General features: G+C 40.5%; 1 protein-coding gene across 6 annotated transcripts in view; it reads right to left on the reverse strand.

Annotated features, from left to right (window-relative positions):
* ZFP91 (ZFP91 zinc finger protein, atypical E3 ubiquitin ligase) overlaps positions 1-26,911 on the reverse strand; it is a 278,255-nt gene that overhangs the window by 10,404 nt on the left and 240,940 nt on the right. For all 6 annotated transcript variants that reach the window (XM_053692303.1, XM_053692306.1, XM_053692305.1 and 3 more), the window contains 3 exons: positions 18,464-18,542; positions 18,248-18,362; positions 18,073-18,172 (listed from right to left, as the gene is read on the reverse strand). In XM_053692303.1, coding sequence (XP_053548278.1) covers positions 18,073-18,172; positions 18,248-18,362; positions 18,464-18,542 — 294 coding nt within the window. The remainder of the gene's footprint in view (positions 1-18,072; positions 18,173-18,247; positions 18,363-18,463; positions 18,543-26,911) is intronic.

Below are 26,911 nucleotides of genomic sequence, written 5' to 3' on the forward strand. Positions count from 1 at the left end.
CTCCTTCCTGTTTTGGAGCGGAGGAAGTTGATACTGCTCCTGCCTTGAAGTTACAAAAGGCACGAAAATTAGACTGTTTGGCCTTTGATTTGGCCCTGTCCTGAGGTAGAGCATGGCCCTTACCTCCCGTAATGTCAGCTATAATTTCTTTCAAGCCGGGCCCGAATAAGGTCTGCCCTTTGAAAGGAATATTAAGCAATTTAGATTTAGAAGTCACGTCAGCTGACCAGGATTTAAGCCATAGCGCTCTGCACGCTTGGATGGCGAATCCGGAGTTCTTAGCCGTAAGTTTGGTTAAATGTACGACGGCATCAGAAACAAATGCGTTAGCTAGCTTAAGTGCTTTAAGCTTGTTCATAATTTCATCCAATGGAGCTGTGTGAATGGCCTCTTCCAGAGACTCAAACCAGAATGCCGCCACAGCAGTGACAGGCGCAATGCATGCAAGGGGCTGTAAGATAAAACCTTGTTGAACAAACATTTTCTTAAGGTAACCCTCTAATTTCTTATCCATTGGATCTGAAAAGGCACAACTATCCTCCACCGGGATAGTGGTACGCTTAGCTAAAGTAGAAACTGCTCCCTCCACCTTAGGGACCGTCTGCCATAAGTCTCGTGTGGTGGCGTCTATAGGAAACATTTTCCTAAATATGGGAGGAGGGGAAAAAGGCACACCAGGTCTATCCCACTCCTTGCTAATAATCTCTGTAAGCCTTTTAGGTATAGGAAACACGTCAGTAAACACCGGTACCGCATAGTATCTATCCAACCTACATAATTTTTCTGGAATTGCAACCGTGTTACAATCATTCAGAGCCGCTAATACCTCCCCTAGCAATATGCAGAGGTTCTCAAGCTTAAATTTAAAATTAGAAATCTCTGAATCCAGTCTCCCTGGAACAGATCCGTCACCCACAGAATGAAGCTCTCCGTCTTCATGTTCTGCAAACTGTGACGCAGTATCTGACATGGCTCTCACCTCATCCACGCGCTCTGTCCTTAACCCAGAGCTATCGCGCTTGCCTCTTAATTCTGGCAATTTAGATAATATTTCTGTCATAACAGTAGCCATGTCTTGCAAAGTGATTTGTAAGGGCCTCCCTGATGTACTTGGCGCCACAAAATCACGCACCTCCTGAGCGGGAGGCGAAGGTACTGACACGTGAGGAGAGTTAGTCGGCATAACTTCCCCCTCGTTGTCTGGTGATAATTTCTTTACATGTAAAGATTGACTTTTATTTAAAGTAACATCAATGCAATTAGTACACAAATTTCTATTGGGCTCCACATTGGCCTTTAAACATAGTGAACAAAGAGATTCATCTGTGTCAGACATGTTTAAACAGACTAGCAATGAGACTAGCAAGCTTGGAAATACTTTTCTAAATAAATTTACAAGCAATATAAAAAACGCTACTGTGCCTTTAAGAAGCACAAAAAGCTGTCACAGTTGAAATAACAATGAACCAAAATAGTTATAGCAACCACTTTTTCACAGTAAATGTATTAAGTTAGCAAAGGATTGCACCCACCAGCCAATGGATGATTAACTCCTTAATACCCAAAAACGGATAACACTTTAATAATTAACGTTTTTATCACAGTCAAAACACACTGTCACAGGTCTGCTGTGACTGATTACCTCCCTCAAAATGAATTTTGAAGACCCCTGAGCTCTCTAGAGACGATCTGGATCATGGAGGATGAAGTAGACAGATTGTGACTGAATTTTTACTGCGCAAAAAAGCGTTAAAATAGGCCCCTCCCACTCATATTACAACAGTGGGGAAGCTCAGATAACTGTTTCTATGCAGAAAACAAAGATGGCCATGTGGTAAAAATCATGCCCCAATAAGTTTTATCACCAAGTACCTCACAAAAAACGATTAACATGCCAGTAAACGTTTTAAACATACATTTGAAAAGTTATGAATTTTTATTAATAAGCCTGCAACCAGTCGCTTTTACTGCAGTTAAGGCTCATACATTATTTTAGTATTAACAGTATTTTCAGAGTCAATTCCATTCCTTAGAAAAATACATTCAGTGTACACACACTCATCAGCCTAATACCAGTCGCTATCACTGCATTTAAGGCTGAACTTACTTTACATTGGTATCAGCAGTATTTTCTCAGTCAATTCCATTCCTCAGAAAAATAATTTACTGCACATACCTCATTTGCAGGGGGGCCCTGCATGCTATTCCCCTTTTCTGAAGTTACCTCACTCCTCAGATGAGAACAGCCAGTGGATCTTAGTTACGTCTGCTAAGATCATAGAAAACGCAGGCAGATTCTTCTTCTAATGCTGCCTGAGAACAAACAGCACACTCCGGTGCCATTTAAAATAACAAACTTTTGATTGTAGAAATAAACTAAGTTAAAAAACACCACAAACCTCTCACAGCGAGCTATCTTTAGTTAGGCTGCAAGAGAATGACTGAATATGACATGTGAGGGGAGGAGCTATATAGCAGCTCTGCTTGGGTGATCCTCTTGCAGCTTCCTGTTAGGAAGAGATATATTCCAGAAGTAATGGATGACCCGTGGACTGACTACACTTAACAAGAGAAATCGCTATATTTTTTCCTAATAAATGTATTGATTTATGCATTTGTTTTATTACAGTCTCGTTATACCGTTCTCCTGCCGACTCCTTCCATCTTCTACTTCCTATATTTTACTGTGTTTACGTATAGAGCGGTCCCACCCGCTCTATATGTATCAGAGATGCGCGTTCACAAGGACCATTACTACTGCGCATGCGCGATTCGCCGTTTCTAACCACAATGCGCATGCAATTCTCACTCAACCGGTCTCCAAAGCGCATGCGTCTATCTAGTCTATCATAGCAGATGACGTTTCTGCTCAGTCAGTCCTAAATGTTCTGCGCATGCGCGATTCAGGTCCTGCACATTAAACAAAAAAGTAAAGATCGTAGATTTACTGCATGTATAGATCCCACAATAGGCCGATGACGTCGCTTCACGGCCGCCTAATGGCCAGAATTTCAGTTGGCCAAAAAAAAAAACCCCATGTGATCAGGAAGTAATATGCAGCAAAAAAACGGGTTAATTTTATAGACGGTAAAATTCTTCTTTGATTTCAGGTAAAACTTGATTTGCACACAAGTTAGAAAAATGTCATGAATGAAAGTCCTATTGATTTAGAACCCAATGTGTAATTATGGTTCGCAACAGAGGAAACTTTACTTTCACTTTAATACCAGGGTGGATTTGATTTAAAGCAGATTGATTTAAAATCACTAGTCAGTAGAGCCAATGTAATAAATCATGGTGTTCTACATAAACGTTTCATTTTTAGAATAACTTTTTAGATTATATCAGAACATTAACGACTCTGTTATATACAATTAAAAATACACAGATAATTATTAAATTATTGGGAGGTGAACTATCTCCAATCATTCATAGTTGATCAACTTTTCAGCTGTAGTTTATTGGAAGGAGAAAAAAACCCCATAATTTATGTAAGAACTTACCTGATAAATTCATTTCTTTCATATTGGCAAGAGTCCATGAGCTAGTGACGTATGGGATATACAATCCTACATGGAGGGGAAAAGTTTCCCAAACCTCAAAATGCCTATAAATACACCCCTCACCACACCCACAATTCAGTTTAACGAATAGCCAAGAAGTGGGGTGATAAAGAAAGGAGTAAAAAGCATCAAAGGTATTTGGAAATAATTGTGCTTTACACAAAAAAATCATAACCACCATAAAAGGGTGGGCCTCATGGACTCTTGCCAATATGAAAGAAATGAATTTATCGGGAAAGTTCTTACATAAATCTACATATAGCAAGGACATTTAATGCCCTTGCTGAACAAAAGGCAGAATAGTCCTTATAGTCACCATTTTGAAAGTTGGTACTCTTACATATTGATTCAAAATCTTTAGATCCAGAACTGATCTGAATGAATTTTCTTTCTTTGGGACAATGAATAGATTTGAATAAAACTCCAGACCCTGTTCCTGAAACGGAACTGGTATGATTACCTTTCCTGGGTTCACTGGAATGCGTGAGAGAAAAAAATCTTCTCACAGGCGGTCTTACTCTGAAACCTATTCTGTACCCCTGAGAGACAATACTCTGAATCCAATGATTTTGGACTGAATTGATCCAAACATCTTTGAAAATTTTTAATCTGCCCCCTACCAGCTGAGCTGGAATGAGGGCCGCACCCTGATGCTGACTTGGGGGCTGGCTTTGATCTTTTAAATGGCTTGGATTTATTCCAATTTGAGTAAAGCTTAAAATTGGAAACAGATTCCTTTGGGGAAGGATTAGATATCTGTTCCTTATTATGTCGAAAGGAATGAAAATGGTTAGAAGCTTTAGATTTGCCCTTAGTTTTTTTTATCCTGAGGCAAAAAGACTCCCTTCCCCCCAGTGACAGTTGAAATTATTGAATCCAACTGAGAACCAAATAATTTATTACCTTGGAAAGAAAGAGATAGCAATCTGGACTTAGAAGTCATATCAGCATTGCAAGATCTAAGCCATAAAGCTCTTCTAGCTAAAATAGCTAAAGACATATATCTAACATCAATTTTGATGATATCAAAAAACAGAATTTATGTTTACGTGATAAATTTCTTTCTCCTACGGTGTGTCCGGTCCACGGCTTCATCCTTACTTGTGGGATATTCTCATTCCCTACAGGAAATGGCAAAGAGAGCACACAGCAAAGCTTTCTATATAGCCCCCCCTCTGGCTCCGCCCCCCAGTCATTCGACCGACGGTTAGGAGAAAAAGGAGAAACCATAAAGGTGCCGTGGTGACTGTAGTGTACAGAAAAAATAAAAATGTTAAACCTGACTAAAAGCCAGGGAGGGCCGTGGACCGGACACACCGTAGGAGAAAGAAATTTATCAGGTAAACATAAATTGTTTTCTCCTACATTGGTGTGTCCGGTCCACGGCTTCATCCTTACTTGTGGGAACCAATACCAAAGCTTTAGGACACGGATGAAGGGAGGGAACAAGTCAGGTAACGTAAACGGAAGGCACCACAGCTTGCAAAACCTTTCTCCCAAAAACAGCCTCCGAAGAAGCACGAGTATCGAATTTGTAAAATTTGGCAAAAGTATGCAGAGAAGACCAAGTCGCTGCCTTACAGATCTGTTCAACAGAAGCCTCATTCTTGAAGGCCCATGTGGAAGCCACAGCTCTAGTAGAGTGAGCTGTAATTCGTTCAGGAGGCTGCCGGCCGGCAGTCTCATAGGCCAAACGGGTGATGCTTTTTAGCCAAAAGGAAAGAGAGGTAGCAGTTGCTTTCTGACCTCAAAGAAGATGTCTGTCTGAAATCCTTTGTTGCTTCTAAATAGAATTTTAAAGCACGAACTACATCTAAGTTATGTAACAAACGTTCCTTCTTCAAAACTGGATTCGGACACAGAGAAGGAACAACTATTTCCTGGTTAATATTCCTGTTAGAAACCACCTTTGGAAGAAAACCAGGCTTGGTACGTAAAACTACCTTATCTGTATGGAATACCAGATAGGGTGAAGTACACTGCAAAGCAGATAATTCAGAAACTCTTCTAGCAGAAGAAATAGCAACCAAAAACAGAACTTTCCAAGATAGTAACTTAATATCTATGGAATGCAAAGGCTCAAACGGAACCCCTTGAAGAACAGAAAGAACTAAGTTTAGACTCCATGGAGGAGTCATAGGTCTGTAGACAGGCTTGATTCTAACTAATGCCTGTACAAACGCTTGTACATCTGGCACGGCTGCCAGACGTTTGTGCAACAAGACAGACAGACAGAGCAGATATCTGTCCTTTTAGAGAACTAGCTGACAAACCTTTATCCAAACCCTCTTGCAGAAAGGAAAGTATCCTAGGAATCCTAATTTTACTCCATGATTAACCCTTGGATTCGCACCAACAGATATATTTTTGCCATATCTTATGGTAAATTTTCCTGGTCACAGGCTTTCTGGCCTGAACCAGAGTATCTATAACAGATTCCGAAAATCCACGCTTAGATAGAATCAAGCGTTCAATTTCCAAGCAGTCAGTTGCAGAGAAACTAGATTTGGATGTTCGAATGGACCTTGTACTAGAAGGTCCTGTCTCAAAGGTAGCTTCCATGGTGGAGCCAATGACATATTCACCAGGTCTGCGTACCAAGTCCTGCGTGGCCATGCAGGAGCTATTAGAATCACCGAAGCCTTCTCCTGTTTGATCCTGGCTACTAGCCTGGGAAGGAGAGGGAACGGTGGAAACACATAAGCTAGATTGAACGACCAAGGCGCCACTAAGGCATCTACTAGTGTCGCCTTGGGATCCCTGGATCTGGACCCGTAGCGTGGAACCTTGGAGTTCTGACGAGACACCATCAGATCCATATCTGGAGTGCCCCATAGTTGAATCAACTGGGCAAAGACCTCCGGGTGAAGTTCCCACTCCCCCGGATGGAAAGTCTGACGACTCAAATAATCCGCCTCCCAGTTGTCTACTCCTGGGATGTGAATTGCAGATAGATGTCAGGAGTGATCCTCCGCCCATTTGATGATCTTGGATACCTCTCTCATCGCCAGGGAACTCTTTGTCCCTCCCTGATGATTGATGTACGCTACAGTCATGTTGTCCGACTGAAATCTTATGAATTTGGCCTTCGCTAGTTGAGGCCAAGCCAGGAGCGCATTGAATATCGCTCTCAGCTCCAAAATGTTTATCGGGAGGAGTGACTCTTCCCGAGACCATAGACCCTGAGCTTTCAGGGAGTCCCAGACCACGCCCCAGCCTAAGAGACTGGCGTCGGTCGTGACAATGATCCACTCTGGTCTGCGGAAATTCATTCCCTGAGACAGGTGATCCTGAGACAACCACCAGAGGAGTGAGTCCCTGGTTTTCTGGTCCATTTGAATCTGGGGAGACAAGTCTGCATAATCCCCATTCCACTGTTTGAGCATGCACAGTTGCAATGGTCTTAAATGAATTAGAGCAAAAGGAACCATGTCCATTGCCGCAACCATTAGTCCTATTACCTCCATGCACTGAGCTATGGAGGGCTGAGGAATAGATTGAAGAACTCGACACACGTTCAGAAGCTTTAACTTCCTGACATCTGTCAGAAAGATCTTCATTTCTATGGAGTCTATTATTGTTCCCAGAAAGGGAACCCTTGTGGACGGGGACAGGGAACTTTTTTCTATGTTCACCTTCCACCCGTGAGATCTGAGAAAGGCTAAAACAATGTCTGTATGAGCCCTTGCTTTGGGAAGGGACGACGCTTGTATTAGAATGTCGTCTAGGTAACGTGCTACTGCAATGCCCCTCGGCCTTAGCACCGCTAGAAGGGACCCTAGCACCTTTGTGAAAATTCTGGGAGCAGTGGCTAAACCGAACGGAAGAGCCACAAACTGGTAATGTTTGTCCAGAAAGGCGAACCTCAGGAACTGATGGTGATCTTTGTGGATAGGAATATGCAGGTACGCATCCTTTAAGTCCACGGTAGTCATGTATTGACCCTCCTGGATCGTTAGTAAAATCGTCCGAATGGTTTCCATTTTGAATGATGGAACGCTGAGGAATTTGTTTAGAATTTTTAAATCCAGAATTGGTCTGAAAGTTCCTTCTTTTTTGGGAACTACAAACAGGTTTGAGTAAAAACCCAGACCTTGTTCCGATGTTGGAACTGGGTGTATCACTCCCATCTTTAATAGGTCTCCTACGCAACGTAAGAATGCCCGTCTCTTTATCTGGTCTAAAGATAAGCGAGACATGTGGAACCTTCCCCTTGGAGGAAGTTCCTAGAACTCTAGAAGATACCCCTGAGAAACAATTTCTAGTACCCAGGGGTCCGGAACATCTCTTGCCCAAGCCTGAGCAAAGAGAGAAAGTCTGCCCCTACTAGATCCGGTCCCGGATCGGGGGCTACCCCTTCATGCTGTCTTGGTAGCAGCAGCAGGCTTTTTGGCCTGTTTTCCCTTGTTCCAGCCTTGCAATGGTTTCCATGCTGGTTTAGGCTGGGAAGTGTTACCCTCTTGTCTAGAGGCTGCAGAGTTAGAAGCCGGTCCGTTCCTGAAATTGCGAAAGGAACGAAAATTAGACTTATTCTTAGCCTTGAAAGGCCTATCCTGTGGGAGGGCATGGCCCTTTCCCCCAGTGATGTCTGAAATAATCTCCTTCAATTCTGGCCCGAAAAGGGTCTTACCTTTGAAAGGAATATTAAGCAATTTTGTTTTGGACGACACATCCGCCGACCAAGATTTTAGCCAAAGCGCCCTGCGCGCCACTATTGCAAAACCTGAATTTTTCGCCGCTAATTTAGCTAATTGAAAAGCGGCATCCAAAATAAAGGAATTAGCCAACTTTAGTGCGTGAATTCTGTCCATGACCTCATCATATGGAGTCTACTTTTGGAGCGAATTTTCTAGTCCATCGAACCAAAAAGACGCCGCCGTGGTGACAGGAATAATGCACGAAATTGGTTGAAGAAGGAAACCTTGCTGAACAAAAATCTTTTTAAGCAATCCTTCCAATTTTTTATCCATAGGATCTTTGAAAGCGCAACTGTCTTCTATAGGAATAGTTGTGCGCTTAGCTAATGTTGAAACTGCCCCCTCTACCTTAGGGACCGTTTGCCATGCATCCCTTCTGGGGTCAACAATGGGGAACATTTTCTTAAATATAGGAGGGGGAACAAAAGGTACGCCTGGCTTCTCCCACTCCTTAGTCACTATGTCCGCCACCCTCTTGGGTATCGGAAAAGCATCAGCGTGCACTGGGACCTCTAAGAATTTGTCCATTTTGCACAACTTCTCTGGAATCACCAAAGTATCACAATCATCAAGGGTAGCTAGCACCTCCTTAAGCAGAGCGCGGAGATGTTCTAGCTTAAATTTAAATGCCACAATATCAGATTCTGCCTGCTGAGAAACTTTTCCTGAGTCAGAAATTTCTCCCTCAGACAGACCCTCCCTCACTGCCAACTCAGATTGATGTGAGGGTATAACAGATAAATTATCGTCAGCGCCTACTTGTTCATCCTCTGTATTTAAAACTGAGAAATCACGCTTTCTAGGAAATGTTGGCAGTTTGGATAAAAGAGCTGCTAGAGAATTATCCATTACTGCTGTTAATTGCTGCATAGTAACAAGCATTGGCGCGCTAGATGTACTAAGTATCGCCTGCGCGGGCAAAGCTGGCGTTGACACAGAAGGAGAGGATGAAGAACTATCCCCACTACCTTCATTTAAAGAATCATCTTGGGCAACCTTATTAAATGTGACAGTACTGTCCTTACTCTGTTTGGACGCCATGGCACAATTTGCACATACATTTAATGGGGGAAGAAATAAAACTACAACTAACACCACATACTCTTTACCATCCCCGTGGAGATGCTACTTGTTCAGAGCGGCAAAGAGAATGACTGGGGGGGCGGAGCCAGAGGGGGGGCTATATGGACAGCTTTGCTGTGTGCTCTCTTTGCCATTTCCTGTAGGGAATGAGAATATCCCACAAGTAAGGATGAAGCCGTGGACCGGACACACCAATGTAGGAGAAATGGCATCACAAATGAAATTATTAGCATGTTGAATTAATTTAACAATGTTAGACAAATCATGATCCGAAACTTGTTGCGCTAAAGTTTCCAACCAAAAAGTTGAAGCAGCTGCAACATCAGCCAAAGAAATTGCAGGCCTAAGAAGATGACCTGAATGTAAATAAGCCTTCCTTAGATAAGATTCAAGTTTCCCATCTAAAGGATCTTTAAAAGAAGTACTATCTTCCGTAGGAATAGTAGTACGTTCAGCAAGAGTAGAGATAGCCCCATCAACTTTGGGGATCTTTTCCCAAAACTCCAATCTGACAGTTGGCAAAGGATACAATGTTTTAAACCTTGAAGAACGAATAAAAGAAGTACCAGGCTTATTCCATTCCTTAGAAATCATATCTGAAATAGCATCAGGAACTCGAAAAACCTCTGGAATAACCACAGGAGGTTTATAAACAGAATTTAAACGCTTACTAGTTTTAATATCAAGAGGACTAGTTTCCTCCATATCTAATGTAATCAACACTTCTTTTAATAAAGAACAAATATACTCCATTTTAAATAAATAAGAGGATTTGTCAGTGTCAATATCTGAGGCAGGATCTTTTGAATCAGACAAATCCTCATCAGAGAAAGATAAATCAATATGTTGCCGGTCATTCGAAATTTCATCAACTCTATGAGAAGTTTTAAGAGACCTTTTACATTTATTAGAAGGCGGAATGGCAGACAAAGCCTTCTGAATAGAATCAGAAATAAATTCTTTTAAATTTACAGGTATATCTTGTGCATTAGATGTTAAGGGAACAGCAACAGGTAATGAACTACTACTGATGGAAACATTTTCTGCATGTAAAAGTTTATCATGACAATTATTACAAACCACAGCTGGAGCTATAATCTCCACAAGTTTACAACAAAAGCACTTAGCTTTGGTAGAACCGTTATCAGGCAGCAGGAATCCAGCAGTAAATTCTGAGACAGGATCAGATTGAGACATCTTCCAAGTGTAAGAGAAAAAAAACAATATTTAAAGCAAAATTATCAATTTCCTTATATGGCAGTTTCAGGAATGGGAAAAATGCTAACAGCATAGCCCTCTGACATAGAAAAAGGCCAGAGGCAAAAGGAATGGGGTTTTAAATAATGAAAATATTTGGCGGCAAGTATGACGCACCACAAACAGAAAAATATTTTTTGGCGCCAAAAACGTCCGGAAACAAAACACTTGCGTCATAGATGACGCAACCTTGTGAAGGACTCGGCGTCAACTAAGACGCCGGAAATGACGAATTTGCGTCAACGAACGTAAATTTGTGCCAAAAAAAAATATATCTTGCGCCAAATAAATTTTTGGCATTTTGTGCCCTCACAAGCCTAATTCTGCCCACAAATTTAAAAGACAGTCAATTGAAAAAGAGACTATACCCCAGGTAAGAAATAATTTTTCATAAAAAAAGCATTTCCCAGATATGAAACTGACAGTCTGCAAAAAAGGAAATATACTGAAAACCTGAATCATGGCAAATATAAGTACAATACATATATTTAGAACTTTATATAAATACATAAAGTACCAAACCATAGCTGAGAGTGTCTTAAGTAATGAAAACATACTTACCAAAAGACACCCATCCACATATAGCAGATAGCCAAACCAGTACTGAAACAGGTATCAGAGGTAATGGAATATGAGAGTATATCGTCGATATGAAAAGGGAGGTAGGAGATGAATCTCTATGACCGATAACAGAGAACCTATTAAATAGATCCCCGTGAGGAAAACCATTGCATTCAATAGGTGATACTCCCTTCACATCCCTCTGAAATTTACTGTACTCAGAGGAATCGGGCTTCAAAAAATGCTGAGAAGCGCAAATCAACGTAGAAATCTTAGCACAAACTTAGTTCACCACCTCCATAGGAAGCAAAGTTTGTAAAACTGAATTGTGGGTGTGGTGAGGGGTGTATTTATAGGCATTTTGAGGTTTGGGAAACTTTGACCCTCCTGATCGGATTGTATATCCCATCATCACTAGCACATGGACTCTTGCCAATTACATGAAAGAAAACATAATTTATGTAAGAACTTACCTGATAAATTAATGTCTTTCATATTGGCAAGAGTCCATGAGCTAGTGACGTATGGGATATACAATCCTACCAGGAGGGGCAAAGTCTCCCAAACCTCAAAAAGCCTACAAATACACCCCTCACCACACCCACAATTCAGTTTAACGAATAGCCAAGTTGTGGGTGAAAAAGAAAGGAGTAAAAAGCATCAACAAAGGAATTTGGAAATAATTGTGCTTTATACAAAAAAATCATAACCACCATAAAAAGGGGGGGGGGGGGGGCTTATTGACTCTTGCCAATATGAAAGAAATGAATTTATCAGGTAAGTTCTTACATAAATTATGTGCTCTTTCATGTAATTGGCAAGAGTCCATGAGCTAGTGACGTATGGGATAGCAATACCCAAGATGTGGAACTCCACGCAGGAGTCACTGGAGAGGGAGGGATAAAATAAAAACAGTCATTTTCTGCTGAAAAAAATTAATCCACAATCCAAAATATAAAGTTTATTCTCATAAATGAAAGGGAAAAACTTAAATCATAAGCAGAAGAATCAAACTGAAACAGCTGCCTGAAGAACTTTTCTACCAAAAACTGCTTCCGAAGAAGCAAATACATCAAAACGGTAGAATTTAGTAAATGTATGCAAAGAAGACAAAGTTGCTGCTCTGCAAATTTAATCAACAGAAGACTCATTCTTATAAGCCTACGAAGTGGAGACGGATCTAGTAGAATGAGCTGTAATACTCTGAAGCGGGGCTTGACCCGACTCCAAATAAGCTTGATGAATCAAAAGCTTTAACCACAATGCCAAGGAAACGGCAGAAGCCTTCTGACCTTTCCTAGAACCAGAAAAGATAACAAATAGACTAGAAGTCTTCCTGAAATCTTTAGTAGCTTCAACATATTTCAAAGCTCTCACCACATCCAAAGAATGTAAAGATCTCTCCAAAGAATTATTAGGACACAAGGAAGGGACAACAATTTCTCTATTAATGTTGTTAGAATTCACAACCTTAGGTAAGAATTTAAATGAAGTCCGCAAAACTGCCTTATGATGAAAAATCAGTAAAGGAGATTCACAAGAGAGAGCAGATAATTCAGAAACTCTTCTAGCAGAAGAGATGACCAAAAGGAACAACACTTTCCAAGAAAGTATTTTAATGTCCAAAGCATGCATAGGCTCAAATGGAGGAGCCTGTAAAGCCTTCAAAAACAAATTAAGACTCCAAGAAGGAGAGATTGGTTTAATAACAGGCTTGATATGAACCAAAGCCTGAACAAAACAGTGATTATCAGGAAGCTTAGCAATCTTTCTGTGAAATAAAGCAGAAAGAGCAGAGATTTGTCCTTTCAAGGAACTTGCAGACAAACCCTTATCCAAACCATCGTGAAGAAACTGTAAAATTCTAGAAATTCTAAAAGAATGCCAAGAGAATTTATGAGAAGAACACCATGAATTAAGTCTTCCAAACTTGATAATAAATCTTTCTAGAAACAGATTTACGAGCCTGTAACATAGTATTAATCACTGAGTCAGAGAAACCTCTATGACTAAGCACTAGGCGTTCAATTTCCATACCTTCAAATTTAATAATTTGATGGAAAAACGGACCTTGAGACAGAAGGTCCGGTCTTATTGGAAGTGACCAAGGTTGGCAACTGGATATATGAACAAGTTCCCGCATACCAGAACCTGTGAGGCCATGCTGGAGCTACCAGCAACACAAACGATTGCTCCATGATGATTTTGGAGATCACTCTTGGAGGAAGAACAAGAGGCGGGAAGATATAAGCAGGTTGGTAACACCAAGGAACTGCCAACGCATCCACCGCTTCCACCTGAGGATCCCTGGACCTGGACAGGTACCTGGGTAGTTTCTTGTTTAGATGGGAAGCCATCAGATCTATTTCTGGAAGACCCCACATCTGAACAATCTGAGAAAACACATCTGGATGGAGCGACCACTCCCTTGGATGAAAAGTCTGACGGCTGAGATAATCCGCTTTCCAATTGTCTATACCTGGGATATGAACCGCAGAGATTAGACAGGAGCTGGATTCCGCCCAAGCAAGTATCGGGGATACTTCTTTCATAGCTTGGGGACTGTGATGATTGACATATGCCACAGTAGTGATATTGTCTGTCTGAAAACAAATTAACGGTTCTCTCTTCAACAGAGGCAAAATCTGGAGAGCCCTGAAAATCGCACGGAGTTCCAAAATATTGATTGGTTATCTCGCCTCTTGAGATTTCCAAACCCCTTGTGATGTCAGAGATCCCCAAACAGCTCCCCAACCTGAAAGACTCGCATCTGTTGTGATCATAGTCCAGGTTGGACGAACAAAAGAAACCCCTAGAACTATACGATGGTGATCTAACCACCAAGTCAGAGATAGTCGAACATTAGGATTTAAGGATATGAATTGTGATATCCTTGTATAATCCCTGCACCACTGGTTCAGCATACAAAGCTGGAGAGGTCTCATATGAAAACAAGCAAAGGGGATCGCGTCCGATGCTGCAGTCATGAGACCTAAAACTTCCATGCACATAGCTACTGAAGGGAATGACAGACTGAAGGTTCCGACAGGCTGAAACCAATTTTAAACGTCTGTTGTCTGTTAGAGACAGAGTTATGGACACTGAATCTATCTGGAAACCTAAAAAGGTGACCCTTGTCTGAGGAATTTAAGAACTTTTTGGTAAATTGATCCTCCAACCATGTTTTCGAAGAAACACTAGTTGATTTGTGTGAGATTCTGCAGAATGTAAAGACTGAGCTATTACCAAGATATCGTCCAAATAAGGAAACACTGCAATACCCCACTCTCTGATTACAGAGAGTAGGGCACTGAGAACCTTTGAAAAGATTCTTGGAGCTGTCGCCAGGCCAAAAGGAAGAGCAACAAATTGGTAATGCTTGTCTTGAAAAGAGAATCTCAGAAACTGATAGTGATCTGGATGAATCGGAATATGAAGATATGCATCCTGTAAGTCTATTGTGGACATATATTGCCCTTGCTGAACAAAAGGCAGAATAGTCCTTATAGTCACCATCTTGAAAGTTGGTACTCTTACATAACGATTCAAAATTTTTAGATCCAGAACTGGTCTGAATGAATTTTCTTTCTTTGGGACAATGAATAGATTTGAATAAAACCCCAGACCCTGTTCCTGAAACGGAACTGGCATGATTACCCCTGAAATCTCCAGGTCTGAAACACACTTCAGGAAAGCCTGAGTCTTTACTGGATTTGCTGGTATGCGTGAGACAAAATATCTTCTCACAGGAGGTCTTACTCTGAATCCTATTCGATACCCCTGAGAGACAACACTCAGAATCCATTGATTTCGGACAGAATTTGTCCAAACATCCTTGAAAAATCTTAATCTGCCCCCTACCAGCTGAGCTGGAATGAGGGACGCACCTTCATGCGGACTTTGGGGCTGGCTTTGGTTTCTTAAATGGACTTAGAAGTCATGTCAGCATTCCAAGATTTAAGCTCATCTTCTAGCTAAAATAGCTAGACATAGATTTAACATCAATTTTGATGATATCAAAAATGGCATCACAAATAAAATGATTAGCATGTTGAAGCAAGCGAACAATGCTAGACAAATCAGAATCCAATTCTTGTTGCGCTAAATGTTCCAACCAAAAAGTTGATGCAGCTGCAACATCAGCCAAAGAAATTGCAGGCCTGAGAAGATGACCAGAATATAAATAGGCTTTCCTTAGATAAGATTCAAGTTTCCTATCTAAAGGATCTTTAAAAGAAGTACTATCTTCCATAGGAATAGTAGTACGTTTAGCAAGAGTAGAGATAGCCCCATCAACTTTTCCCAAAACTCCAATGTAACTGCTGGCAAAGGATACAATTTTTTAAACCTTAAAGAAAGAATAAAAGATGTACCAGGCCTATTCCATTTCTTAGAAATCATAACAGAAATAGCATCAGGAACTGGAAAAACTTCTGGAGTAACCACAGGAGGTTTATAAACAGAATTTAAACGTTTACTAGTTTTAATATCAAGAGGACTAGTTTCCTCAATATCCAATATAATCAACACTTCTTTTAACAAAGAACGAATGTACTCTATTTTAAATAAATAAGTAGATTTGTCAGTGTCAATATCTGAGGAAGGATATTCTGAATCAGATAGATCCTTATCAGAGGAGGATAATTTAGTATGTTGTCGGTCATTTTAAAACTTCTCATAAAGTTGATGAAATTTCAAAGACCTTTTACGTTTATTAGAAAGCGGGATGGCAGACAGAGCCTTCTGAATAGAATCAGCAATAAAATCTTTTAAATTCACAGGTATATCTTGTACATTATATGTTGAAGAAACAACAACAGACAATGCACTATTACTGATGAACACATTCTCTGCATGTAAAAGCTTATCATGACAACTATTACAAACCACAGCTGGAAATAATCTCCACAAGTTTACAACAAATGCACTTAGCTTTGGTAGAACTGTTATCAGGCAGCAGGGTTCCAACAGTGATTTCTGAGACAGGATCAGATTGAGACATCTTGCAAATGTAAGAGAAAAAACATATAAAGCAAAATTATCAATTTCCTTATATGGCAGTTTCAGGAATAGGAAAAAAATGCAAACAGAATAGCCCTCTGATAGAGAAAAAGGCAAGAGGCATATAGGAATGGGGTTTTAAATAATTAAAATATTTGGCGCCAAGTATGACGCACAACACAAACAGAATTTTTTTTGCCGCTAACAACATCCGGAAATGACACACTCACGTCAAAGACGTAACCTTGTGAAAGGACTCAGCGTCTACTAAGACGCCGGAAAGGACGAATTTGAGTCATCGAACGTAATTTCGCGGCAAAAATTATGAAACATACTTTGGCATTTTGCCCGCGAAAAAACAACAGTCAATTGAAGAAAGAAAAAAAAAAAAAAAAAAAAGACTATACCCCAGGTAAAAAAAATTCCTAAAAAATGCATTTCCCAGATATGAAACTGACAGTCTGCAAAAGGAAATATACTTAAACCTGACTTATGGCAAATATAAGTACAATACATATATTTAGAACTTTATATAAATACATAAAGTTTCAAACCATAGCTGAGAGTGTCTTAAGTAATGAAAACATACTTACCAAAAGGCACCCACCAACATATAGCAGATAGCCAAACCAGTACTGAAATGGTTATCAGTAGAGGTAATGGAATATGAGAGTATATCGTCGATCTGAAAAGGGAGGAGATGAATCTCTACGACCAATAACAGAGAACCTATGAAATAGATCTCCAGTGAGGAAAACCATTGCATTCAATAGGTGATACTCCCTTCACATCCCTCTGACATTCACTGTACTCCGAGAGGAATCAGGCTTCAAAATGCTGAGAAGCGCATATCAACGTAGAAATCTTAGCACAAACTTACTTCACCACCTCCATAGGAGGCAAAGTTTGTAAAACTGAATTGTGGGTGTGGTGAGGGGTGTATTTATAGGCATTTTGAGGTTTGGGAAACTTTGCCCCTCCTGGTAAGATTGTATATCCCATACATCACTAGCTCATGGACTCTTACCAATTACCTGAAAGAAAACCTTATCGTTTGCACGTAACGGTTAGTGCGCCACTCATAATCTGTCCCAAAACACATTCTTTATGCATAATATTGAAGTTTTTCCCCACCTTCCTCTGCCATGTTAAAATCTATTTTTCACTACATTACAGTGCTGGCCTGTTTGCACACGTCCAGAATCTCTTCAGATAAATGCGGTGTAACCTAGGTTCCATAATGGCAGCACCCACAATTAGAGGGAGGTGCATAAAATATAATTAGTGTCCCTTTAAATTGGATAATATGTAATGATACTAACTGAAGCAAATGTGTGTCACTTTACTGAAGTCTCCTTTATGCTCAAAGTCAAAAGTTAATTTTCAGGTTGTGTTTTTCAATAGCCAGAGTCAACACACCACATACCTTATTTGTAAGAGTTGGGTTAAATCTGCAGACAAGGCTAGCCACGGTCATAATGTTAGTACAAAAATGCACTGTTCAGCAGATAAAGCCAATTAGAGAAGGATACGTAGCAAGGTTAGCCTTGAAAAGTTAGTAGGGTAAATTTCAAGTTCAGAGACATAGAAAATACTGTAAACAGTTTTTAGAGCTAAATAACATGCAAAGGGGGCAAAATAATCTATACAGAAAAGTGTTTTCATTAAGCAAAACTAGATAACTAGATAAATGTAGTGTAAAACTGCAGCAGCTTTACTGCTAACAATGTCTGAATGATTAACAAGACAGCAGTAAAGAGAACTTTTTTAAAAGCTGGAGCAGGGGTTTGATACATTACTATCTATATTGTGTGCAGAGCTTTTTCATATGGTGAGCTGGTTGTCATAGTGGACCAGTAAGAGAGCACACAAAATAAATAAGGTAGTAAGGAGACACAGGAGAGACTTACTGTAATGGTTTCTCGCCTGTGTGGATCATACGATGAACAGCCAGATTGTGAGAACTCTTAAATGCCCGGGCGCAATATTCACAAATGTAATCTCGCTGATCTGAGAAAGAAAGGCATGTCACAAAACATCACTGTAAATGAATAATTCCTGCATTAAATCAAAGCACAAGGATACCTGTATGGTGCTTTGCATGGCGCAAGAGCTGCTTCTGCAGACGAAAGAGTCTCCCACAGGATGGGTGTGGACATACATATTTCTTTTTTAAAAGGTGCTGATATTTAATATGGTGCTGAAGTTAAAAAAAAAAAAAAAAAATCAGATTGGACGTTTTCTTCAGGGAAAGGACATCCAACTTTAGGGAACATTCACTTTTCTATGGCACCTACTTACCTGTAAGTATCTGGGGTGGGCAAGTACTGTACCACATCCCTCCATCTCACAGCGCACATACTGTATAGGGGGCTTCTTCCTAGTGGAACCAAAGAGAGGAATAATTAGATTCTTCATAGCGAAAAACCACTTGTACTGTACATAAACAAAAAAAAGTAAACAATTTATCTAGTTTCTGTTGCAAGCTTTCTCAAGCAGCACAAGTTCCAACTTTAAAAAAAGATAATCAAAGTTTATTTTTATACATATGTAGACTATACTTTTAAAGGATACCATCTTTTCTTTTTACATATGCTTTATAGAATTTTTTTCCAGTAAGGTGGAGGCAGTATGATACTTTCTAATATGACATTTTCTGCTAGCCAAAGAACAAATTCATTGCATTAATTTGTTTCGTAGATGAGGAGTCCATGGGTGTCCATAACATGTTGGATATACTTCCTTCCAGCAGGTGGAGGCCAAAAACCCCCAGAAGAGCTTTCAATTCCTCACAACTCTACTCTTCTCCAGTTAGTTATTGGCGTCTGAGGTGAGAGGTTGAGTGAAGTGTTCCCCAATTAAGAACAACAAAAAGAAACAGATGCGCCACATGGCCCAATATTGTAGGTTCCAGATGATAGATATTTATGTGAAAATAGATACACTCACATATATTGAGGCACCTCAAATGGTGCTAAAGACACAGTCTGGGATCTATAACAGTCACCCAGCAGACCGACCTCCTGAGGTAAGGTGGAATCTGTATAGGGAAATATGGAAAACACAAAGTGCCAATATGGCCTAGTATTGTTTGGCATAAGTTGTCTGCAACCAAAAATAAAAAGTTACACTCACATTTGTTGTAGCATCTCCATTGATGCTAATAAGGCAAGCTGGGATCAATTCAGTCACCCAACAGACTTAGTCCCAAGGCAATCAGGATACCACAGTCCTCTTGACCTTTCTCAAGGCCCAAAATGTCCTCAAAATAACCAGATGTCAGGCAGCAAGTGTTTAAAGAAAGTTAAAATCACTTTAATAAAATATTATGAGATAAAAGCGACGCGTTTCTCAGTCTAAGACTGTTTCATCAGGCTTAATCAATTAAGATTTTATTATTTCTAATTTATTTATTGGGAGCTTAGACCCGATTTGAGACCCTATCCCCCCCCTTTCAGTTTCACTAAAAGAAGATTGGAATGGATGAGTGAAAAAGTGGTTGAGGATTACGTCTCTTATGACATGTCAGTACCCTCACGGGTAAATCGCTCAGTTATAACTGCCCTTTGGCGTTGCGGGTACCCGATCCCTCAGCCTCTAACAAAGGGGTTACAAGTAAATCAGTTCATATCCTCTCCACAGGGGCGAATTATGGCCTAGGCCAACAAGGCCGGTGCCTAGGGCAGCAGATTTGGGAGGGGCAGCACATCTGCCCTACCCTCTCTCTAAAAGCCAGCACACAGTACAGTGAGCGATAAAGTGCAGGCTTTTACAGAGAAGACAAGGCACATGCGCTGATTAAGTTCGCTCTTCACAGGCAGTGCTCCTTTAAACCGTTGCTTCATTTTGAACCGCCGACATTTTTGCAGTGGAAGCGTTCTTGGTGAGAAAATTGCCCGGGGATATGCTTACAAGGTGAGGCTGGCGGAGAAGACCTTGTGCCGATATGCTGCCTCCCCCTTGTCAGCTGTGGTGGGTCTGCGAGCGCAGTGCTTATGGCAGGTCTTAGTAACTAACAGACTGGACGTGTCTGTGCACTGTTAGATCAGCTTGTGATGTCTAATCATAAACTCTCAGTGCTAATGTATGTTAGCTACTAATAGCTAGCTTTCTCTGCATTCATGAACCCATGGAGTAAATAGTAAAACGGACACTTAAAACGTTTCATTACTTGAATGATGGTAATTACTGTATGTTGTTGCATGTGAAGGGCAGTGATTGTTTCAAAGTGTATTCTTCTTTCCCTTTCTCTCTTCCTTCTTTCCCTCCTCTCAACTCCCTCCCTTGCTCCCTTCTTTCAGTCCGTTCTGTTCCTCCCCCCTTTTCTCCTCTCTCTCCACTCCCCTTCTTTTCTCTCCCTTCTCTCAGGGAAAAAATGGTATGAGATGCATGCAATTCAACCCACCTGTATGCAAGTGTTTTGCTAGCCCATTTTTTTCTTTAATTGTTATGGGGGGGAAAAAAGAATTTTGAGTGCCTAAGGCAGCACAAAACCTAAATACGCCACTGCCTCTGCAGTATATTTACTTGCACTGGATGGGCTTTCTACGGCATCAGCGTTCAGTGAGGGAGAAAGGCCTCAGCAAGCTGGTAAGATCAGTGGAGGGGTTCTGCAGTCAAGGTAAGTGACTCAGATACCATATATAGCCCATTCACTATCACTGATATCCTATTCCATAGATACTATATAGCTTGGGTTTTTCCAGCCCTTTTACTTGGAATTTTTACCTATGTGCTTAACACCTAAAATATGTTTAAACGTGGGCTTTAAATTCTCCAGTATCATTCTCTACACTCCAGCTCATGTTTTTTTTCTACAAAATTTATTTTTCCCCTTTTTTTTATTAAATATGTTCCTGTCTCTTTAAGAGAACCGTTGATTGAGCTATGCAGTTAATAGTTATCTTCCTTTTCATATCGATTTGGATGGGGAGCATTTGGAGAACGTTATTTTTCTTCTTTATTTAAAACTTCATTGTTTACTTTTTCTTCAGGTTGCTTCCTGTGCATTGTTATGGCGGTTAGTCCCACCCCCTTTCCCAGGTGCCCCTTTCTCCTAATCTCCTCCACTCTAAAAATAGCAAGATTTTTTTTCTCCGAGTCACCCTTCAGACTTTTCATCTAATTGCCTGGATTTTAACCCTTCCTTGACCAGAAGGTCGTGAGTACCCTTAGAGCTGCTAAGTGGGTGGGAAACGTTTGTATACAATGTTTGTGTCTAAAAATGTTGGGGCCTTCATTTCTACCTTATTTAGGGTTAATAGGTGTAATTAAGGGCGGTTACTTGTACATTTGTAATTGCTTTCTGTATTGTACATTTATCTGTAATTCAGTATAATCAGAGTTTTGCCTAAATATACCCCCAATTAATATGTCTGACCCATTAGTGGGTAACCTCCATGGATTTTAATGCAGCTCAGGAAACTGCTGCTCATTTTCATAGTTTGCTTTGCAAAACTGTTCCAATGGTCCAGTTTGCCTGGCAGACACCTACCGGCCATGCATGTATTTTTCAACTGAGTTTAAAAATACCTTACAAAAGACTATGACAGAGCAGTTAGCTGCAATTCCCAGACCAAGGAAGCGTAAACGTAAACATGGAAATTTGTCTCATTCTCCCCGTCACTCTCAGGGAAATGAGCATTTAGCTCTGTTACCACCTAGTTTACAGTCCTCTGACAAGTCCTTTTCAGAATCTTCTGAGGGAGAAATCTTCTCAAATGACCCTGAACCCGTAACTGAAACAGAGCCGGATTCCACTTTTAGATTTAGAGTGGATCATATAAGTTCCCCCCTACAGGACGTTCTGAACACCCTTAAAAAGTCAGAAAAGAATCTGGAAATTTCAAAACCTGTAAATAAGTTAAATCAGGCTTTCAAAGTTCCGTCAAAGGTTAACAAGATTATGAACCTGCCTGGGAGGTGGTTCCTAAGGTGGACAGAGTTATTTCCACTCTAGCAAAACGCACACCTATATCCATGGAGGATAGTTCCACGTTTAAGGATCCAATGGACCAAAATTAGAGTCTTTACTAAGAAAATTATTTTCTCAAACAACGCTGCAGCTTAGACCAGCTATTGCAGTCACTTGTGTGGCAGTTGCATTATCCTTTTAGTGTGATTTTATTTCTCAGATGCTCCCTGAACAGTCATGTGAAGATATTCGTAACTGCATTAAAATGATTAAGATGTCTAATGATTTTATATGCAATGCAGTTTTTGACATAATTAAAATTGATGTTAAAAACATGTCCATTGCTATCCTGTAGAAGAGTCTTAAGGCTCAAATCATGGTCAGCTGATATGGTCTCTAAAAAATAGACTTTTGTGAAATCCATTTGAGGGCACATTGTTTTTTGGATGAGAGTTAGACTATCATTAAAGGGATACTGAACCCAAAATTTTTCTTTCACGATTCAGATAGAGCATGCCTTCTTTTTCAAATAAAGATAGCAAGAGAAAGGAAAGAAGAAAATTTGATAGTAGGAGTTAATTAGAAAGTTGCTTACAATTGCATGCTCCATCTGAATCATGAAAGAAAAAATTTGGGTTCAGTTTTCCTTTAAGACTGTTAATGGAGGTAAACGAGTTTTCCTTCCTCAGGACAGTAAGACATAAACAAACTAACAGCTAGATTTAGAGTTTTGTCGGTAACGACCCGCGTAGCTAACGCTGGGTTTTTTCCCCCCGCACCTTTTAAACACCGCTGGTAGTTAGAGTTCACAGAAAGGCTCCAAAAAGGGAGCGCAGAGCATAATTTACCGCTACTGCAACTCTCGATACCAGCGGCGCTTACGGACGCGGCCAGCTTCAAAAACGTGCTCGTGCACGATTCCCCCATAGGAAACAATGGGGCAGTTTGAGCTGAAAAAAAAACCTAACACCTGCAAAAAAGCAGCGTTTAGCTCCTAACGTAGCCCCATTGTTTCCTATGGGAAAACACTTCCTATGTCTGCACCTAACACCCTAACATGAACCCCGAGTCTAAACACCCCTAGCCTTACACTTATTAACCCCTAATCTGCCGCCCCGCTATCGCTGACCCCTGCATTTTATTATTAACCCCTAATCTGCCGCTCCGTACACCGCCACCTACGTTATCCCTATGTACCCCTAATCTGCTTCCCCTAACACCGCCGACCCCTATATTATATTTATTAACCCCTAATCTGCCGCCCCAACGTCGCCTCCACCTACCTACAATTATTAACCCCTAATCTGCCGACCGGACCTCACAGCTACTATAATAAAGTTATTAACCCCTAATCCGCCTCACTCCCACCTCAATAACCCTATAATAAATAGTATTAACCCCTAATCTGCCCTCCCTAACATCACCGACACCTAACTTCAAGTATTAACCCCTAATCTGCCGACCGGACCTCACCGCTACTCTAATAAATTTATTAACCCCTAAAGCTAAATCTAACCCTAACACCTCCCTAAATTAAATATAATTTAAATCTAACGAAATAAATTAACTCTTATTAAATAAATTATTCCTATTTAAAGCTAAATACTTACCTGTAAAATAAACCCTAATATAGCTACAATATAAATTCTAATTATATTGTAGCTATTTTAGGATTTATATTTATTTTACAGGCAACTCTGTATTTATTTTAACTAGGTACAATAGCTATTAAATAGTTATTAACTATTTAATAGCTACCTAGTTAAAATAATTACAAAATTACCTGTAAAATAAATCCTAACCTAAGTTACAATTAAACCTAACACTACACTATCAATAAATTAATTACATAAAATACCTACAATTATCTACAATTAAACCTAACACTACACTATCAATACATTAATTACATAAAATACCTACAAATAAATACAATTAAATAAAATAACTAAAGTACACAAAATAAAAAAAGAACTAAGTTACAAAAAATAAAAAAATAATTTACAAACATTAGAAAAATATTACAATTTTAAGCTAATTACACCTACTCTAAGCCTCCTAATAAAATAACAACGCCCCCCAAAATAAAAAAATTCCCTACCCTATTCTAAAATAAAAATAGAAAAGCTTTTTTACCTTACCAGCCCTTAAAAGGGCCTTTTGCGGGGCATGCCCCAAAAAATTCAGCTCTTTTGCCTGAAAAAAAAACATACAATACTCCCCCCCCAACATTACAACCCACCACCCACATACCCCTAATCTAACCCAAACCCCCCTTAAATAAACCTAACACTAAGCCCCTGAAGATCTTCCTACCTTATCTTCACCACGCCGGGTATCACCGATCGGTCCAGAAGAGCCTCCGAAGTCTTCACCCAAGCCCAAGCGGGGGCTGAAGAGATCCATCATCGGGCTGAAGTCTTCATCCTATCCGGTCAGAAGAGGACATCCGGACCGGTAGACATCTTCATCCAAGCGGCATCTTCTATCTTCATCCATCCAGAGCGGAGCGGAGCCATCTTCTTCCCAGCCGACGCGGATCCATCCTCTTCTACCGACGCCTACTTGCCGAATGACGGTTCCTTTAAATGACGTCATCCAAGATGGCGTCCCTCGAATTCCGATTGGCTGATAGAATCAGCCAATCGGAATTAAGGTAGGAAAATTCTGATTGGCTGATGGAATCAGCCAATCAGATTGAGCTTGCATTCTATTGGCTGATCGGAACAGCCAATAGAATGCGAGCTCAATCAGATTGGCTGATTCCATCAGCCAATCAGAATTTTCCTACTTTAATTCTGATTGGCTGATACAATCCTATCAGCCAATCGGAATTCGAGGGACGCCATCTTGGATGACGTCATTTAAAGGAACCGTCATTCGGCGAGTAGGCGTCGGTAGAAGAGGATGGATCCATGTCGGCTGGGAAGAAGATGGCTCCGCTCCGCTCCGGATGGATGAAGATAGAAGATGCCGCTTGGATGAAGATGTCTACCGGTCCAGATGTCCTCTTCTGCCCGGATAGGATGAAGACTTCTGCCACTCCGGATGTCTTCTTTTGGTCCATCGGTGCCCGGCTGGGTGAACACGACTCAAGGTAGGGAGATCTTCAGGGGCTTAGTGTTAGGTTTATTTAAGGGGGGTTTGGGTTAGATTAGGGGTATGTTTGTGGTGGGTTGTAATGTTGGGGGGGGTATTGTATGGGTTTTTTTTTTCAGGCAAAAGAGCTGAATTCTTTGGGGCATGCCCCGCAAAAGGCCCTTTTAAGGGCTGGTAAGGTAAAAGAGCTTTTCTATTTTTATTTTAGAATAGGGTAGGGCATTTTTTTATTTTGGGGGGCTTTGTTATTTTATTAGAAGGCTTAGAGAAGGTGTAATTAGCTTAAAATTGTTGTAATATGGAGGAGGCGGAGCTAGCCAGCAAGCAGGAAAGAAGCACTTAGCTGGAGCTCTGGGCTAAGAGAATAAAATTAAGTGTTTTCAAAGTTCTTTAGACCCAAATAGCAGTGTACATTTGGTCCTGTGTGCTTCCAAATACTACTGAGAGGCAGCAGGACAAATTTCAGGCGTTTTTAAGCCATTTTCGAGTGATCCGATTTTCAGGACCAGGCCAAAATCAGGAAAGGCTGGGGATGCGGCCTACCCCGGACCGGAGACAGAACAGCAAAGGGCCAAATTCATCATATATAAACTCCTAACCATCCGACCTCTCAGACTACACAGATCTGACCCTTGGCTCAGATGCAGCAAGCCAAAATTAAGCTTTAAAAGGTGAGCAGCTTACCGGAAGGTTTTTCACAAGAGGAGGTGAGGGAGGCCTCAGGAGTCATTGCTGGGAAGTGAAGACTGAGAAGATCAGACAAAAAGAAGGTGAAAAGAGCTTCTGGAAATCACATATATGCTCTGGAGACTACATCAGGGACCAACAACATAAGGGTGAGTGGCGGGAAAATCGCCATTTCTTTTTTCTTCTCTCTGATACATCATCACTATTAAGACTGAACTGTACATCCAATCAATATATCAATCTTTCACAAAATTTTACATTGAGAGTGAGTGGGCATTATAAACTGGCTCATTTTCTACAATATAAAGAGAAGATATTGGGGGAAATTCCCAGAGCATATAACTTCTAAAAGCTGCAGACTGATTAACTATATGCCTAACTAGGCAATGAGCATGAGAAGTCACTAATAACAGATTCAGGGCTCTTAACTTAAGTAGTTCTAAGTTTGCCACAGCAGGTAACATCTCACATCTCACTAACCTGACTCTGCACCTTATCAAGGCGAGAGTGGGACACTTTTAGCGAGAATATCTGTGGTAAAAGCTGTCACGTGGACACTAGAACGTAAGGCCCTGGGATACTAAAAAATACCTTCAGCACTTTAGAAAAAGATTTAAACTCTGCAATGTTTGGTTAAGCTTATAAAAATTCAACCTGGAGTAGTCTTACAGAGACAATGAAGTTATAATCTGTTAAAATGCTGCCCAGCAACTAACTTATGTTTTTGTAAAACGGATGGAGGAGGAAAGGGAGGCGAGGTGAGCAAAGGAAAATACAGGGGTCGTGTTTTCAATATATCTGTAGCCCAGATTAACTCTATAACATATTTTCTGAAAGAGGTCACTCTCCAAGATGAAGAGCAGGAACCAAACAGTAAAGGACTGCTTATCTAAGTCGCAGCTTAAACTTAAACTCATAGATAAAGCGGCCTCTCCAACAAAGCTACCTACTGAAGTAGAATCAACAGAAGAAGATAGCCAAATAGGAAAAGATATTCCAAACAATGAACTGTTAACCCAGATCAAATCCTTCTTCCATGAAGAGTTGAA

The sequence above is a fragment of the Bombina bombina genome, chromosome 9, assembly GCF_027579735.1.
Source record: "Bombina bombina isolate aBomBom1 chromosome 9, aBomBom1.pri, whole genome shotgun sequence".
Classification (NCBI taxonomy): Eukaryota; Metazoa; Chordata; class Amphibia; order Anura; family Bombinatoridae; genus Bombina; species Bombina bombina.